The following is a 19,177-nucleotide window of genomic DNA, read 5'->3' as shown; positions in this document are numbered from 1 at the left end:
GGAGTTCAATATACGCTGTATGCTTGAAGCCATGACAACGTTCCGCTTTACTAATAAAGTTAACAGAAAAAACAAAACCAGCGAATCAGAGCAGCTCATTTCACACAAGCGCGTCTAACCGGCTTCCTGCGTCCCTAACAGCTAACCAATCACAGAGCCGCGTAAGGCGCTTCACCCTTGTGACCCTTCAACATGGAGCCCGCAGTGGAGAAGCTGGAGGCGCTGGTAAGCTACGAGTCAAACTTTTCTTCCCTCAGCGCTCTTTCACATAGTCCGTTTCTCCTCAGCCATTTTCCATGTCTTCGGCTGTTATGCGCGCTGTTTGTACGCCCTGCAGCTGCTCATGCTTCCTTACTGAGTGAAAAACGGCCCCGCTGTCCGCCAGGAGCCTCCAGGCGCAAAACAACCCAAACCAAAACACAGTGTTTATCGATGGCTCCCTCTGTATTCATGTCAACACAATCTTTTATTTATTTATCTCGAAGTACTCGTAGCTTGAGCATTCTGACAGTTTGTATGTGTGTGTTTGGGTTTGGGGCCCCAATTCCAGAGTAGGAACGACTTTAAGCATATGGAGAGTGGTTCACATAACTCAAGAGTGTGGTCTGTCAATCCAGCAGCAGAATTTAGCCGCTGCACTTAAACCGTCTCTGTTTGCACTCAAAACTCAGCTGTTCACACTCAAAATGTCTTGCTTGTACTTCAAACTCCACTCCTTGTGCTCAAAGAATCTTACCTTGTCCTTGCATTCACGCCTCTTGTGTTCGAACCATTTGTTTTTGCGCTCTGATTTTTCTTCTTCTGTGTGCTGTGAGCTGATTAGCTACAAGACGCTCAAGAAGTTTGGAAAGGAAAGGAAGATTAGAAATCGGTCTGTACTTACTATTAAAAGCAGCAGGCCCAAACCTTTGTGGAAGAACCCCTTTCATAATAAGCACAGAGGCCCCAAGCACCAGTCTTAGATCTTTTACAATTTTGGCAGGGAGAGGATCAAGAAGAAAGCAGGTAGTGGAGGTTACTCTTATTATCATGAATACATTTTGAGTAATAAGCAATTGTAGCAGAGTGAAGTGCTGGTTTATAAATTAGTTGAGAACAGGCAAGTCAAAAAACTTCAAGCTGAGATGCTCAGATGCCACTTCCGCTCTAGCTGTCTGCAGCCTGCTTAAGTGTGCAGTTGTTACTTGTGAACCAGGGCAATACTTACCAGTGGGTAAACAGTAAAACTGTGTGTTGCTAACACTGAAGCAGCTTGCTGATCACGCTTGTCGTTGGAGTGTTGAAAGCCAATCACCAGAAATATTGCTATGCTGAGGAAAGTGTGAAAAGTGTGCAGTTGGCAGGTGCTCTGACTTCTTTGCACTACTGTAGCACACAGCGAGCAGTGCAATAGTATTGTCAAAGCCTCTGAAAACTGCAGAGCAACTCTCATTCAGGGCAGCTGGATAGAACTGTCAATGGGTATCTCTACATTTCACCTGGGTTGATCTGCTTGGTATAATGAATGATACATGAACACCCTCAGGTCTCGCTCACATATGCATATATTACAGCAAAGTGTAACTGAGAATTCAGGTAATTTCATTCAAACTGAACTCAGGGAGACAGACAAGCTTTTCTCCACACATTCAAATGTGACTGACAGCAATTAGACCCACATACTTATAAAAAACTTATGCAGTTCCAGAAGTCTGAAGCTGAGCTGGACTACATGGAGAAGCGTCTAAAGCTGAACTTGGTCACTCAGGCTGCAGAGAATGGAAGTGATGGACCTGTGACTCAGGTGACACTCTGACTGCTACATTTGAATGATCTGAAACTAAAATCAACTGTAATCATCATATGTCAAAAGTCTGTGCTTGCTGTGTACTGGCAAATGACTGACAAAGGCTACTTGACAGCAGAATCCAGCGCTGGTGCTGGAAAAGCTGAAGGTGATGAAGGCTCGACATGCCGAGCTGAGCGCTCAGCTCACACAGATAACAGCTGCACAAGAGGAAAGCATGGGGGCCATCAGGAGGAACCTGCAAAGCATCACAGAGCTCATCCACAGTGCCCACAACACGGCTGCAGTGACGGTACACACAAAGGCTTTGATTAAGAGGCTTATTGTCTCAAGAAGTAACACCTCACAGTGCAAATATTTTAGTATACTGATCCTAAAATAAAGGGATCTTCTGCAGAATAAAGCATCTGCTGTGTGTGTTGCAGGTGAATCCTCTCACTGAGTCACAAAAGCTAGCAGCCGAGGAACTTGCTTCAGCTGTTGCTGTGCCGTGGCTCCCTCAGTGTGATAAAGATGGAGGAGCTGAACATGAAGGTCACTGATGAAAAGCTGAAGTACTGTGGCTTGGTGCAGCTAAACAGACAGGGACATGTTCAGCTGCGGAAGTGAGTGAGGACACTGGACATGCTGTCTAAGATCTGATATGATGTGACTCCGGACATGACAATCCCAAATTGCAGTTTTAACAGGTCACTATGAGGGCTATGATAATATGATCAACTACTACCTATGTTTCCAACAATATTTGGGAGAAATTGGACATATGTAACAGAACTTTACTTCAGCTTGACTGAAACAGTTTGCACAGTCCCTTGAGGTGTTTTTCTTTGATAACTTGTATAAATAAAAATGTTGTGATCTCTCTCAGAACATTTCTGAACCATATCTGACAAAAAACATATGCACCATATTAGACCACACACAGCAGCGGAAAGCATGCATTTACCAGGAACTAAGGGCTGCTATGTTGAGCAAAGGCTATGGCAAACTTGGGACTATGTTATGGAATAAAATGAAATAATCTGAAGCATCGTTGCATAGCAAGAAAATAAGACTAATCGTGTAAAAGAGCCAGGTGTAAAATAAACAAATTTTTGTACTTTGATGATATGGAAAGAATTTTGTTGTCTCATTTTTTTCCTGCTAAATAAAGACTTAATGAACAATGTTTACTGTGAATGTGCCAGATATATTACTGCATGTCTACTGAAGAAAGCAATGTACTGGCTGAAGTCTGTTGAGCAGGACATTCTGTGGTTACACAAAGTATTTTGTTATGTTGGACTTCTGTTGAAATATTTAAAATTCACATTTCACACATCAATCTACACCCAATATCCTATAATGACAAAGCGAAAAACGTTTTGTTTTTTTAAAGGCGCATTTATTCATTCTCAATTATTACATCGACACAAGTATTCAGACTCTTTGCAGTCATGCTTGAAATGATGTTCAGGTGAGTCCTCAATGCAGCAAAGTGCAGAGATTATGAATGTTCAGAATGTTCAAGACCTCAGACTGGGTCGAAGACTCGCCTCCCAACAGGAGAACAACCTGAAGCTCACAGCCAAGACGACCCATAAATATACAGTAAGTTGGATAAGGACCGTCTATGACTAACTTGAGAGGATCTGCAGAGAAGAATGGGGGGAAATCCCCAAATCCAGGTGTGCAAACCTTGTCACATCATACCTGAGAAGACTTGAGGCTGTAACTGCTGACAAAGGTAACAACTAAGTGCTCTAAGTAGAGTGATTCGGGCACATTCCTGGGCGGAGTGGTTTTAAAGTTTGCCTGTCAAACCTCAATGTGCATTGCTGGACTTATTTACTGATGAGTTAAGATCAATAAGGGCCAGATTGACACGCTGAGATAAAAACTAATGCACATATTTAAAATCTGCCATACAAGAACAGCAGAGATTGAATGAATTCTTAATTGCATGCATTAAACCGAAAGATTAACAGAGCTGTTGCACAAATGAGATTCATCTTCCATAAACAATGTAACAACAACAAAACTAATCTAACAACCAGGGAATGACAAACTCTGAATTCTGAAAAACAATTTCAGAATTAAACAGGATTTCACACATGCACATTGTATGTGACTCTGCTTCTGTTACCGTGCAACCCTGTATAAAAACAAGAAAAACAAAAAAATAAAACAATTACAAAATGAACACCAAAGATCTTTTATCAGATCTGCAAATTAACAGACAATTCCAGCTCCTACAGCGGGGGTGTCCAAACTCTGGCCCGCGAGCAGCAAATTATAAAAATAGAATGGAATGTGGCCCACACATGAAACTTGCGCTTGACTGTATTGTACTTCTTAGTTTTACCACTAGTCGGAGCTACTGTTGAACAAGGCAGTTTCTCCACAAAACAAGGGCAATCAAAGAAAATCTTAACTACGGGTGAACAAAACTGGCAGAACCAAAAGAAATGCAAAATAGCAAGTGAGTGCAGAAAACCTAGTGGGAAAATCAACAATTCTCCATAGAAGCCAACGCCACCACACTGTGAGTGAGCTGAGAGTGGAGGTGAGGCTGCTCAAATGCACTGTGTCATCCACCCTCTCCCATGGATCCAGAAAAGGTGGAAGCAACCATTTCTCTTACTTCACAGATCTAGGGAGGCAGTAGCTCAGTGGGTAGAGCTTCCGCTTGGGAACCGGATGGTCGCCGGTTTGAGTCCCTGTGTGCCCCTGAGCAAGGCACCAAAACTTCAATTGCTCCCCCCTCTGGAGCAAGTCGCTTTGGATAAAAGCGTCTGCTAAGTGATCGTAATGTAATCTACAGGCTATGCCAGACCAGTGACTGAACACCGAACAGTTCATTTTTACCTTTTCATTTCATTTTACATTCCAGGCGGGCCAGGACGGGGTTGTATGGATGCAGGGTTGGGTCTCTGCGTGGGATGTCCTCTCTTCGTTTTTGTTTCTCTCTTCTCTCCTTCTCTTTACCACAGCCTATGATGCGATTTGTACTAGCCTACACTGCTGTTCATCATCCTGTAAACACTGTTTCACCCTATGAGATCATCGCATCAACATCACTGATGCCATCCTGTGCTCTGCGCCCACACTACTGTGCCATGTTCTCACAGCCTCCAGCGGCAGTGGCCTCTGGCTGTCTCAATTTCAATCTACTTGAATTCTACGGTCTACATATAAAGTTTAACAACAATAGTAATAATTACAACCCTTCTTCTTTATTATCTCCAAAATACAATTGTACGCGCATTGTCATGTAAAATGTTCATGCTTCAATAAAAACAAATTGCAAAAAAAGAATTGGAAGCGAGTCTGCAATAACAACTTATAGAAATGCAGTGTGACAATTCTCTCCCTACCCGACTTCTACCAAGCTTGGAAAATGAATTTCTTCTGTTAAGGAGCCACGCAAATAGAATAATATGTTCGGCTGAACACATATGTGAGCAAACATTTTCCTGTTAACTCTAAACACAAGTAGATTGACAAGCGAAAGGACCGACAGTCATCTCTGTGACGTCATTCGCACCACAACCACCAAACTTACTCTGACCTGCCATCCATCCTTCAGTCCAAAGCGCAGCATCACTGCTCCCACTGAGTGGGATGCTTGAAATATTCCCATCCCCTATCCCCCTTATTTCCCCCCGCTTTATAGAGGGATGTGAAGGGGGATCACCATCCTGACTAAGAAGCAATCTGAGGCTGCTGTTATGAGAATGTGCTGTATTTTGTGACAAAATAAATGACAACGCATTCATGGAAAGCGGTGACGTAGGCTGCTTTTTCTTTAAGCATATTCCATTCTCAGGCATAATTTACCTACATTTGATCGATTTAGCTAACTTTATTACACTGGTGAGAGTTAGGGTGAGGCAATATGCTCCGCCTCTAACGAGTGGCCCAGTCCTTCATATATTTTTCTGTATGTGGCCCTCGGTGAAAAAAGTTTGGACACCCCTGTCCTAAGGGATAACACCTGATGACACCTTTGATTCATACTAACTTTCCTTTCCTTTATGAATGATATGAGCCATATTTACCTATTCATCTGCTGTTTGGCGGCTCCAGGAACATTAGGTTTGGTCTTCATACACACCTGGATATTAACATTTAGATACATTTCACATTTGATGTGGAAGAAAAAAAGACAAATAAGATAAGATAAATAAAGACATGTTCCATGTCACAACAGTTCAATGTGTGTCTGTATTTCACTTTTTGAAATGATTGCATATGAATTCAAAGTGCCCATTTGGTCCACAAGGTTCTTCATTCTGTCCTGGTACATATTTGAAAAAAATCTCAGTGAGATGTGGTGCATTATGCAGTATTTCAGCTCCTTCCTGTGGTGGTTTTGTTCCACAGCAATATTTTCCAAGTTTTCTTTTATTGTTAATGGGTAAGCATATATCCTGCATACTGCAGTGCAGTCCTGAATACAGGATAACACTGTGTCTATCCTCCACAGTCAATATGCTGTGGAATTTTTGAATAGGTTTTTCTAGCTCAGTTGTCAAAGCTTTACATGTGCATTATGTTAAACTTCTCAAACTTGTGACTTGTGTGTGTGTATCATGTACTGTTTCCCAGTAATAAATCCATACTATCTCAGTTCCAGTTAGGGGTGGGGTGACACGTCGACGTAAATCGACGACTCGATTACGTAAATACGTCGATTTGCATAATTGTGTGCCGACTGACGTGGGCTCGAGAGCCGCAAGCGGGGCTTTGCCGGCTGACGTGCGGAAGCGCAAACTGACCTGCGGCTATCCCCCGTCAGACCGACTGATCGCGGAGCAAACGGACCTGCGTCTCATGTATTTTTGTTGTTGAACGCAGATTGCGCTGGATCACTTTTACTTGAATTGAATAAGCAATATGTTGGATTGTAAAACGGAGATTATCAATGAAAAGGGGGCTAGTTGTTGAATTATGCACTGCAAATCTTTGTTACATTTGTTTGTTTTCAAGCGAAGATGATTTAAGAAACCATTGAAATATTAATGAGATAAGTTTGTTTTTTTATTTTGGGGGCAATATTTTTTATATTGCTTAACAAATATAATCGTTAGATTAATCGACGAATCGAAAAAATAATCTGTAGATAAATAGTTAAAAAAATGATCGTTAGGTGCAGCCCTAGTTCCAGTACATGTTCATGTCCTTACATGTTGGTGGGTTCAAGTACACGACACTGAAGACAGGATTAGTGTCTGTTTCCTCACAGTCATCCTCAGCAGCCTCATATCCTACACCCAGAGTCGCTTTAGTTCAATTTTATAAACAACAAATCATTAATTATCACAAACATTGAGAAAATATTGCTGGCTTACCCGTGTACTGATTATCCTGTATTGTTCTCCCACTGCCATTTGGCCTACAACCCTGGTCTTGCACTTTTTGTTGGAAACTGGAGGCCTGAAAAACAGGAAGCACAACTGTTTTTCACTTTTCAGTTGTATCACGGACGTTTGTGCAACACATTTTTTTTTATCTAAGTGCATACTATGAACTTTTACATCATTTTGGACCATTATCATTACCACATTTGTAAAAAAGAAGACTTTTGAACCCACTGTATGTTGCATACAGGTGTTCTTTACTCACATCATCCAGCCAAATTGGTAAAACCAGACTTACAGTAAATCCATTACTCTATGTAATAAAAAACAAACAAAAACACATCGTAGTGAGTGTAACAACAGAATGTATTGAAAAAAGTTAAGGTATCACTCACTTGAATTTTAACCAAGTTGTCTTTCTTCTGTTTTTTTAACTAAGCCCTATCACGACATTGTTTGTACCCACCTTAACTGTTCCAAATGGAGCAGTTTTCAGCAGTTTTGCTTCTGAACCTCCTCGGCAAAATGACACTTAACAAGCCAAATTATAAGGCTCTAATAATTAATGTTGTTAGACTCCAACAAAGGTAAAACAGAGCGAGGATGAGGGAGAGGTGACTCGAGGAATATACAATGACAGTATAATGCACTTGACACAAAACCCTTCTCTCTCTCTCTCTCTCCTTTTGACGCAAATGCATGTTTGAAAGCTGACTTGTACCTTACATACAGGCATGTACTGTACGTATTAAATTCATACTTTTGTATGTACTGTAGGTTTGCTTGCTTTAGGTCTATCAATCAACAAATAATGATGATGCTGGAAAGCTCGTTATGCTTGCCTGAAGCTTGTTCCTGGGGAGCAGACAGGCCTCCGGACCTGTGACATAATGGGCCGCCCTCTCGTTGCAGTTGCCGGCTACCTCCAAAGCCCACTCTGTCAGGTGGTAGTCAGAGGGGGATTCTCGTTCAGGTGGGTAATACCTAAGTGAAGGTGGACCCACTGCTTTACTAAACTCAAAAAGAAAGGTGAAAGGCCAAGACAAATGGAGGTATGTTTCCACTCTTTCAAGACTGCGGCTAGCTTGCTGCTGCAATTCCTCTGACACCTTGAGGTTAACCACAGTGGTGCTGCTCAACTGACCCAGTGACATTTTAGAACTGTTCAGGCCGTCCAGGTTCATGGCTGTCTTCCCTGGGACCGTGCACTGCCTGAAAGAATCCAACAGCATGCACAAAAATGGTTATGATTAGCCCATCAGTCTGAACAGTGTGTAAAACCAACAGCTGTAATCTTTAATTAGAAAGATTTGATTAAAAATCAAGGGACTCTTTGATTTTTGTGACGGAGAAAGTGCAGATTGGAATCATATAATCCAGTAATTAAAATTGAATAATAAAAAAAAATCACTAAATTTCAGAGTTTGGGAAACTTTTGAGCAAATGCATGAAAAGCATTCTTAAATTAGTAAAAATTGCCGAACATTTCAAACTCAAATGAAAAGCAGAGAAACATTTCCCTGTACCCTGTATGTGTTTACTTGTGTAGGAGGAGCTGAATGCATTATATACCGAGAGAGCTGAGATGACAAAGTAGCTGTCTGAGACTACAATGTCAGCACTAAGCGTCAAGTATTCCCCATTAATTGCTACATTAAGGGCAGAGCACCATCCCAATCAATTCTGTCAGCATCCCAATGACTGGGTTTCTTTTTTTTAAATTGCCACCATGGAAATGACACGTACAACATCAGAAGAACAGTGTCAATTAGTGCAGGGTCTGACATCCCACTCTAATCTATTTTCTATTCTACAAACTGATGCAAACCGAGTGGAGCTGAAGGCAGCCTTCATCAAACTCACTGCTACGTGTGAAGCAGTCCTGGTGAAAAACTGAAGACTGGAAATGTTCTAAATATTGTGATAGTTGAGTGATTCACAGAATATTAAAATCACATCAGTTATTCTGAGTATGTTCATTATAAATCAACTAGCTGTAATACAGCTTGTATACGATTAATTACATATTAAATAGTAATGCTTACAATATTATCAAAACATATTTGTATTATATAACATTATTGTATATTATTGTAAAACTAAACAAATAAACAACAATACAAATAGTTTAATTACAGGTGTTGTCATGTCCATCCATCCAACAACTCAACTTTGTCCACACTCACAGAGCTGAGTGCAAAGAGGCAAATAATGTCTTTGAATGGAGGTGAAATGTTCAGAATGGACACACAATAATGCAATGTTAAGAGTTGTGACCATGCTATTTTCATTTATACCGTCACGCTTTCTCGTAAAGTCTTCACTTCATCTTTATTTATAAACTAAGAATAATTGTTACAAAACTGTCACATTTTATGAACTAATTTGATTAGCCATATTATGGACATAGTTTTCTTGATATCGGCTTCTATCTGATTCTTTTGAGGGTGACATACAGCCTATGTGTTAGGCATCACTCAATACCAATTAGAACCTCAAGATGAACTGACTGCCATGTCTGGCTATGGTACCAACACTAAAAAGGCGGTTTAGCTATATATAATAGCTACAATCAATTCAATTTGAAGATCAGGGTTAAATAATCACATTTGCTGTGACTTTCATGAGACGCATAAGTAAATACCTGTTTATGTAATGACAATATAATCCTAATAGGATGTCAAACGTGACTAAACACAAGAATTAAAAATTGACAAGTATCAATCCAGCGTCAACCGTTGACACAAAATGGCTGCCGTCGCCTCGTTAAGCAGGTAGCCGTTCATTGAAGGACAGCAGGGGTCAGCCCCTGGACAACTAGACAAGAGTGCGCAGCTCACAGTTGACTTACTCATACTTACAAACTGTCGGTTCAGCACTTAAGCGTCGCTTTGCCGTGTAAGTCTAAACTTTATTTCCCCTCTGCTGTTTACCGGATCCTCTCCGAACTATACGTTTTGCGTCAAGCACAAAAATTGGTCCAATCAAAGATAGAACAAGGATGATTGGCTCTTAGCAGCAGTGGAAGGTAGGAAACGATTGGTCAAAGCAATAGACAAGATTTACTGATAGACAATACTATTGCGTTATAAACAGTTGCTTGGCTGGATTGTTTGTATATTTGATCTTAAAATACTTTATTCAGATAGCTTTCTTTTAAAAAATATGAAATAAATGAATGGATGAATCGTCTGCTAGAAGCTACCCCTACTCAACCAAATGTGTTCTAAAATAATGTGTCTTATTTTTTCAGATGAAATTGAACAATATTTGGTAGATTTTCCTGCAAGTTTTTACAAGGTGTAAAGGCAGAGCCATGCATCAGGTGATAAATTACCTCAGCTTTTTTAGTGAAATATCCCTTATCGACCTTTTGCTTAAATTGTCCAGGACTTGTTTTTGGTTTAATAATGGAAATGAGCTGCTATGATCACTATAATCCCCAATAGATGCCTCTATTCTGAAGGCGTTTTATCGTACTTCCGCTGCGTGTTCCGGTCCTTGCAGCCCCGCCTCCTACTGGAAACTCACTTTGATGGTGGTTGTTGGCGTACCTGTCACTGTGTCGTTGCTGCTGTTGTCCCTGTTGTCGCCGGCTTCTGGTGCTGAGCTCTTGCCCGCATGCAGCACCATGGCACGGCGGGTTCCAGCGGGGAGCGCCCGGCACTGTCCTTCAGCCCATTGCCCGCTGCCACCACACGGGTAAGGCGCTTCATTCAGGAGAGACGGACGCTACCGCTGCCCAGAGTGATGGTGGTCTTCTCGGCTGCAGGTGACACCGACAAACCGGGCGATGCCATGTCGAGCTCGGACTCAACGGAAGACGATTTCCGGAAGGCAGCTGCCCCCGCAGCGATTCTGAACCCGAGCAAACCTGTGGGTTCGTCGCTGAAGGCACCGGAGCAGGAGGTAGGCCCGGTCCGTGGAATGACTGCTTCACGTTGGCCATATTTACCACGGTTCACTGGCATACGCTTCACTTACTCACACTATAATTTCGGGTTGCGACATGTATAAATGACTGCTGTTTAATTTATGAGAATAATCAACAATCTCAACATTGCTGTTTTCAGAAATAGAGACATACTCAATCACACTCAGTTATCAAGTGATAATAAGGGAGCGCAACATCAATTAAGTTGACCCCAAAACCATAATATGACAGCTCACAGCCGTATTTTTCACTTCAAAAATGTTCTGTAGCTAATTAAACAGGGGCTTGCAGAGTTAGTATTTTCATTGGTTGTGCTGGCCAGGCATGTAGGGCTGCACTGTATGGTGATTGGCTGATAGTTGTACCACGTGAATGGTATAAATGAGGAAGCCCCATACAGGGCTCCTGCACCATAATCCTCTTATTCCTGTGCTCAGCTCTCTGAAGGAGTCATGAGGAAACACGCAATTCTGTGGATGAACATTTTGCTCTCCTTGTTTGTACCGCCCATTAAAACTACACCCATGACTGAGATTAGCTGAAAAAAACAACCATAATATTCAGTTATTTGTTTAACAACAAATATGAACTGATTATTGTTGTGTTTTACAATTGATATTATTGTTACTGGTTTTGTTAATGAAGTACCTTCTTACAAAGTGCAATAAACAGACACATCAAGTCAATATTTGGTGGAACCAGCCCTTTTCTTTTTTCTTTGCAGTTTTTCTAGTAATTTTTTGGTAGGTTGTTCCAAGCATCTTGGAGAACCTGCCACAGCTCCTCTGTAGACTTTGGCTGTCTCATCTTCTTCTGGCTCTGCATGTAATCCCAAACTGGCTCCATGATGTTGAGATCAGGGGCCATATCATCAGTTGCAGGCCTCCTTGTACGTCTTTTTGTTGAAGGTAGGTTTTTATGAGTTTGGTGTATGTTTGGGATCGTTGACATGCTACAAAATGAATTTGGGGCATCTTCCTGGTGGTACTGTGTGCTAGATAAGAATCTGCCTGTACTTTTCTGCATTGAGGTTGCCTCTAATTTTGACCAAATCCCCAACTCCATTTGTAGATATGCAACCCCAAACCTGCAGGGAACCTCCATCATGCTGCACATTTGTTTGTAGATACTCGTCTCTGTTATGCTCTCGAGCCCATCACTGAACAAATTTCTTTCTGTTTGAGTTAAAAATTCCAATTTGTCAGTTCAAAGCACCTGCTGCCATTGTTTTGCACCACAATGTCTGTGTTGATGTGCATAGTTTAATCTCCTAGCTTGGGTTCTACAGCAGGGGAATAGCAAGTCTTCCATTTTTCCCAAATCTGACAAGATTTCTCTGGATGGCAGATGGGTGTACCAGGGGTCTCAACATCATGGAGCCAGTTTGAGATTACATGCAGAGACAGAGGGAGATCAGACAGCCAAAGTCAACACAAGAGGCAGGTTCTTTAAAATGGATGGATTGGAATAACCTACCAACCAATATAATGGAGAAACTGTGTAAAAGTACACCAAATATAGATCTTTAATTTAAGAGGTTTCTGTTTATTGCACCTTGTAAGAATGTATTTGATCCTCAATAAAAACTGTTCATTGCATTATTTATGTAAGCAATCCTCAATTTTGTGTGTGTGTGTGTGTGTGTGTGTGTGTGTGTGTGTGTGTGTGTGTGTGTGTGTGTGTGTGTGTGTGTGTGTGTGTGTGTGTGTGTGTGTGTGTGTGTGTGTGTGTGTGTGTGTGTGTGTGTGTGTGTGTGTGTGTGTGTGTGTGTGTGTGTGTGTGTGTGTGTGTGTGTGTGTGTGGGGGGGGCTTCTCTTAAATGTTATTTTGGGGTTTTGTATTTGTCTCATGTAAACACATGCATTGTTTCAGTATGTGTGTTTTTTTTAAATTTTCATCCAAGTTTCCTGAGGTCATCGCTCTGAACGTGGGGGGTTCATACTTCACTACACGTTTGTCCACACTGCGACGCTGTGAGGACACCATGCTGGCGGCCATGTTTAGTGGGCGCCATTACATCCCACGGGACACAGATGGACGCTTCTTTATTGACCGTGATGGAGCATATTTTGGGTAAGCAACAGATAAACATAAAGATATGCTGGCACTTCGGGTCTTCAGGGGTCTTTTTATGACCTACTACTTTTGGTAAATGCTGCAGCTTTCTTACTTTGTTTTCCAACGTTTCGGGGCTATCAGGGCTTCTTCCACCACCCAGACATCATACAGGAGAGACCTGCACCATTGCCATAGAGATTAAATAATAACCTCTATATTTGAAATGCCCTTATTATTATTGTACCAATGCACCAAAATGTGTTTATCTCCTAGAAATAGAGCAGCCATGGCTGAATTAAGTGGAGTGTTTGAACTTTAACTGTTTCAATATGTGATTTAATCCTGTTACATTGAATAAGCTTGCTCCTGAGCAGATTTTAGCTCACGGATGAGATGGTCTGAGTTCATGGCAAATTGTCAACAATGGAAGATACATACAAGGAAGGCTACTTTATCAAGTTTTATTACATTACATTACATTACATTACGATCATTTTGGCAGACGCTTTTATCCAAAGCGACTTACATTACATTACCACCCTTCGCAGAGGGGGGAGCAATTGAGGGTTCGGTGCCTTGCTCAGGGGCGCCTCGGCAGGGGCTCGAAACCGGCAACCCTCCGGTTCCCAAGCGGAAGCTCTAACCACTGAGCCACTGCCTGCCTATTATTTATTAATTTTACAATGGATCTGCTTGATCATTTCATTTTAATCAGAAAGTAACTTATGTGTTGTTTCTGTGCAAGGGACATCCTGAACTTCCTACGGGAAGGCGAGCTTCCTCACAGAGACCGTGTCCGAGCGGTGCATAAAGAAGCACAATACTATTCAATCGGCCCCCTGCTGGATAGCCTGGAGGACACACAGCCACTGACGGGGGAGAAAGTTCGTCAAGCCTTCCTTGATCTATTGCCCTACTACAAAGGTAACACTCAAGTGATCTGTTTCTCATTTCAGGTCATCCCGTTCTTTCTTTCTTTCTTTCCTTAAGCAGCCTAGTTGGGATTGGATCTAGAGACAGGTTGATTTACATCAGGGGTCAGCAACCTTCAGACCATTTTGGCAAAGAAATGGTCACCCGGAGCCACAAAACGTATTGTAAAACCCTGCATATTAAGTCTAAGCGACTCTAAAGTGGGCTATATATGGTTATTTTGTACTTAACTTTGCAATTCCGTTACAATAATATAATGTTTTGTTGCATTTATGAAATTATAGGACTACAATAGAACCTTTTTTACATTTGTTGGTGGATATTATCACCAACAAAACTGAACAATTGTGAAGTAGAGAAGTTTTGTTCCGTTTGGCCCATCAGAGCGCAGATACCTGCACAGCAGCGCTGTCTGCTCAATATTGTTCACGTCTTCATCACAGGTAACTGAGTCTACTGGAGTTGAATTGATGTCCTCGATTTGCAGACTGGTGATGTTTGTTGCCAGTTTAAATGGCTTTCAGCATCGTACTATCTCCTTAGTAACAAGCAGCAGTAGTGGAGTTTGGAGATTTGATCATGTTGGGTCTGAGGACAACGCTGAAGGAAGACATGCAAGCATCATCCACCAAGTTGGTTAAACGCCAACAGCTGTAGGTCCCGACCAGTCTGAGGTCAGCAGAATGTCTTTATCCGCCAGGATGCCTACCCTGGACCTTTCCAATCTACCATGATGGACCTTTCTGCGTCCTCGAAACCGGGGACAAAACGTTAGTGGTGGACATTGGCGTGAAGCCAATGACATTTGCGGTGTTGGTGGACAGACTCAATCCAGCCCAGTTGGAACTGGACCAGCCCAGTTGAAACTGGACCAGCCCGTTGGCCTTGCTAAGCCCCCCAGGCGGGGCCACCCTTCTGCCATGCCCCCACACCACTGCAAGGACCGCAAGGCTTCTCTGGCGGAGGTCCTGGTCCCCGCTCCAGTGCTACGGAACTGTGCAGGTCGGGTGATCCAAGCCCCGACATGCTGACTTTTTTGCAAGTTGGGGTGAATTCTGGGAAGGGGGGCGGGGGGTCAGGGTGTATGTACTGACTCATGGACATAATTCACCAAAAGGTATTGGTTGGGTGGGTTATGTGTATGCTGTAGGGTTAGGGGACTCTGGGTTGTATTCCTCACAAGCTGCTTGCAGTAATCATGGGAACGGCAGCGCTGTTTTTTGTAATTAAATGGGAGTTGTGCGAATGTAGGGTTTGATGTGTGTGTGTTGCCATATTTGAATAAACAATCACAGAGGTGTGTATCAAACAGAGATAGTTTGTGTTGTTGATCCTATCAACTCCTACAACACAATTATATTATAACTCTTAATTTACTTTTTGCTGCTGTTTGTTGGGTGCAAAGATAAAGGCGTAATTCTGTAATATGGTTTGCTGTACAGCTAAGAGATATCGTTACATGGGAAAACATCAGTAACAAGTGATTTTCATTTTCAGACAATCTGGAACGTATCGTGGAGATTGCAAAGCTGAGAGCCATGCAGAAGAAGGCACGGTTTGCTAAGCTGAAGATCTGTGTCTATAAGGAGGAGATGCCCATCACGCCATATGAACGTCCTCTTTTTAACTCACTGCGCTTTGAGCGCTCGGACAGCGAGGCCAAGCTCTTTGAGCATCACTGCGAGGTGGATGTTTCCTTTGGCCCATGGGAGGCTGTGGCAGATGTTTATGACCTGCTGCACTGCATCGTTGGTGACCTGGCTGAGCGAGGCATCGCCGCCGAGCAGCAGTGCATCGGCGTCTGTGACAAGCACCTTATCAACCATTACTACTGCAAGAGGCCTATCTACGAGTTTAAGATCACATGGTGGTAAATGGCCATGGCTTAAAGGACAAAATGGCCCATTTTTACCAGGATTCAGCCAGCGTTGGTTTTTGTATTGAAGTTGCCAATATTTTTTGCTGGTTTTCAGTGTCTTAAATTTTTACTCATGAAATGCTCCAAATATATATTTATTCATAGGTTCCCTAAAGTCCTCATATTTTTCAGACTGGAAAAAGCCTGGAAACCAACCGTGGATACTTAATGTGTGGAACTTCCTCCTGTGGCTCCATATGGGACAGTCGTGTCCACTAATCATAAGTGATCACATGAAGGTCTTCAAATGCTGACCCCTGAACCTGACTGAGTCCTGGGTCCAACAATGACTTCTAGAATAATCTAAATGAATGTGGACATTAGCATTGAGACCACCAAAGTCCTGAAGCAAAACCTTTTACAGAAAGAGTTTGATGTCATGGTTCAGGACCCTAATGAATAATTTCTGTTTATTTAATGTATTTTAATGCTGCAGCCTCCTGTGGAGAAGCTGATTATTGGCCGATTGTAGCAAATAAGGATTATGGTTGACATGTGTACCGAGTCAAGTAGTGTTTGTAATGTCACACCCTCTGGAAGGGTAAGATAAAATAATATCATCATATTGTCTGATATTTGTGGGTTATGTTATATGACCAGACTCCTAAACGCTGCAGATCCTCTCATGTTATCTCACACAGTTTACACACTGACCCATGAAGTCAGAATTTCAACTCAACATGTACTGACTTGTAAACACACAAAAGTATGCCTTAAACTCAAAAAGTCAGCTTCCTCTTCTTTTCCTTTAGTCAATCCATAATGAAACATGTTTTGTTCACTGGTTGTGATTAAGAGCTAAATATGTTTTAGCTATTGTACTTGATAATATGTACTTTTAATGTTTTAATGTTCTTTTAACATATTAGTACATTTCTTAGAATTCAGCTTCATTGTCATAATAATGCTAACAATATAAAAGTTTGAAATTGAGCCAGTCAGTCGTGTAATGTAACATTTAACTCCACTCCACCTTTACATTAAACAAAGGCAAATCTTTAAAAAAGTCAACTAGACAATATGGTTCTCTTGCAAGTAAACCTCATTTTCTTGAAATCTCCCCATGTTCTTCACAAAATGACTGAATGCTTCAGCCATAATGACCAAAAAAAATACCATTTACATATGGCTGCCATACGTTAGTCAATAGTCAAGTATTAAAGACTTTTGTTAAATTATTGTGAGGGGCTGTTGCTTTCAATCCAGTATAGCTGTAACTTATTTTTATCTGATTTAAATTCAAGAAAATCTAAGCCTCCTCTTTGGTCCACGCAAAACCACCAGTGCTTCTCTAAATTATACAGATAAAACATTTACCACAAAATCTGCATGGTCAGCATAGGCATATTTTTGGGGGAAATGTAATGTTTTATTTTTTTTGGTTTTTCACTTAATTTGCAACTTCAAATTCCAAAAACACAGATGAATAAAAATCCCACCCCTCAATGGGATATCCCCTGTTGATTGGTTTAACAAAATAAACGAGGTCTGTCCATGAACTGCAAAACTAAACTTAAAAGCTAGCTGCTTCTCCTTTTCCCCTTTTTCAAAATCTCCAATTTTCCAACTGTTTGATTCTTTGTTTTTCATGCTTATTCATACTTATTCCCATCAACCTTATCAGCCTCTTTTCCACTGAGTTGGACAGAACACTGAGAAGAGTCGAGTGACATTAGTGATAATGAGAACAACTTAGTTAAACCAGTCAAAGTTAAGCCATGTGACAGCACCTGATTTTGATTCCCAAGTGATGCTTTGATCCTCAGCTTCTAATTGAATGAGCATCAGCACTGTTGTCATGGTACAAATATTTGATAGACTAGGACTTTTAAGGCTTCATTACTTTGGTTTCAACTATTTCTTTTGTGGTTATAGCTTTTTGTGAGGATTTTGGAAGATTAATGGCCACTTTTGTTTTTATGCCTGAATAGCCCACACATTTAAGGATAATTTTACAACAATAATTTTAAGCTGTAATTTCCTTTGTTTTTTCTACTTTAATGTTGTTTTATCCTCAGCAGTGGAAGAAATGTCAGAATATGTCTCGTAATTCAGTCTTAACACAATTCAGCATTTATTTGTAGGGACGAGTCATCGATGTTTATGTACAGAACTGGCTGAAAGTGTTGGTACCATTTCAATATTTATTTATTGTTATTTTTTAACACTGTTCTCCAATATGTTTAAACAGACAAAAGTAATTGTCATCCACCATTCTTGGTTCCATATTTCACTCCATGCTTTTAGTTCTTAATGTAATATTTTATTTTATAATTGCATATTATTCTATTGAGCCTATTTGAACGGAGAAAAGTATTGTGCTGTTTGGTATGTTTCAGGGAAATGTGTGTGTGTGTGTTTAAACAGTATCCAACACTTTTAGCCACACTAGCAGAACCATGTGTGAATTTGCAGTGCAAAGTGCTTCATATATTACAATAAATTTCAGACATGTCTGACTCAGGTATGTTTCGTACTAATTTTGAATTCAAACTTATATTCAGATGCAGCAAACAATATATACATGCACGCTATAATCTGATTTATTTTTGCCCTTTGCTAAAGGAGTAAATTGAGTAAGCTGTACACATGGATGAATGCACAAAATACTTGACTTAACAATACTTGCTTAACTGGTAAATCAGGAGTCCACCAGGTGAGGAAATGCATGTGGATATATCACACTCTGATTATGTTTACAGTTTGTGTATCTCAGAAGGCAAAAGTCAATTTATCCCTTTTTCAAACTGATTATTGTGCTTACATGAAGTTTGAAATGAAATTCATTCAAGTGCAAGTAAATGTACAGAGGGTACATGTACATATGCAAGCATTCCTTCTTGTGAATGGATCCATGCTGAGCAACATTTGTGTCCAGGTTAGTTCAGGTTTAATCAGTCATCTCTTTGTTCAGCATCCATTGGTCATGTGGTGCAGCTAGTAGTAGAGGTACTGGTAGTATTTAGTGACACAGTCCACAGTGTCACAGCAGCATCGCATCCTTTTCTTTTCGTCCATTTTCAACTTTAATTGTGCTCCGACTCTATCAATGAAAGGCCTTGTTTTATTCCCATGATTTTTTGTTGCTTCTACCTGCATAGTAATGAATATTACGTAAATAATGTTGTTGCTTACCTACTGATAGAGATTCTGCCACTTCCACTGCTTTGGGTTCGGGGCTTCTGGTCCTCTGAGGTTAAGTGCTC

General features: G+C 41.1%; 2 protein-coding genes across 6 annotated transcripts; both read left to right on the top strand.

Annotated features, from left to right (window-relative positions):
• Positions 1 to 134: 134 nt before the first annotated feature.
• ska2 (spindle and kinetochore associated complex subunit 2) lies at positions 135 to 2,948 on the top strand. 2 transcript variants are annotated; one of them, XM_076161167.1, is made up of 4 exons: positions 135 to 225; positions 1,682 to 1,783; positions 1,905 to 2,078; positions 2,212 to 2,948. In XM_076161167.1, exons 1-4 carry the CDS (start codon positions 193 to 195, stop codon positions 2,326 to 2,328), a joined length of 426 nt encoding a protein of 141 aa, XP_076017282.1. In that variant the 5' UTR covers positions 135 to 192; the 3' UTR covers positions 2,329 to 2,948. The 2 variants fall into 2 exon arrangements, with proteins under 2 accessions (XP_076017282.1, XP_076017280.1); XM_076161165.1 differs by having other exon boundaries at positions 1,902 to 2,078.
• A 7,699-nt stretch (positions 2,949 to 10,647) lies between these two features.
• On the top strand, positions 10,648 to 18,438 carry kctd7 (potassium channel tetramerization domain containing 7). 4 transcript variants are annotated; one of them, XM_076161330.1, is made up of 6 exons: positions 10,943 to 11,037; positions 11,787 to 11,970; positions 12,410 to 12,501; positions 12,966 to 13,135; positions 13,866 to 14,044; positions 15,551 to 18,438. In XM_076161330.1, exons 3-6 carry the CDS (start codon positions 12,457 to 12,459, stop codon positions 15,925 to 15,927), a joined length of 771 nt encoding a protein of 256 aa, XP_076017445.1. In that variant the 5' UTR covers positions 10,943 to 11,037; positions 11,787 to 11,970; positions 12,410 to 12,456; the 3' UTR covers positions 15,928 to 18,438. The 4 variants fall into 4 exon arrangements, with proteins under 4 accessions (XP_076017442.1, XP_076017441.1, XP_076017443.1 ...); XM_076161328.1 differs by lacking the exons at positions 11,787 to 11,970; positions 12,410 to 12,501 and adding an exon at positions 10,747 to 10,830 and having other exon boundaries at positions 10,901 to 11,046; XM_076161327.1 differs by lacking the exons at positions 11,787 to 11,970; positions 12,410 to 12,501 and having other exon boundaries at positions 10,648 to 11,037.
• The last annotated feature ends 739 nt before the right edge of the window (positions 18,439 to 19,177 follow it).

The sequence above is a fragment of the Genypterus blacodes genome, unplaced genomic scaffold (genome assembly GCF_046128005.1).
Source record: "Genypterus blacodes isolate CSIRO-AG114 ecotype Tasmania unplaced genomic scaffold, CSIRO-AGI_Gbla_v1 ptg000111l_1, whole genome shotgun sequence".
Classification (NCBI taxonomy): Eukaryota; Metazoa; Chordata; class Actinopteri; order Ophidiiformes; family Ophidiidae; genus Genypterus; species Genypterus blacodes.
Note: the sequence above shows the minus strand (reverse complement) of the source record. Positions and strands in the feature narration are given on the sequence as shown.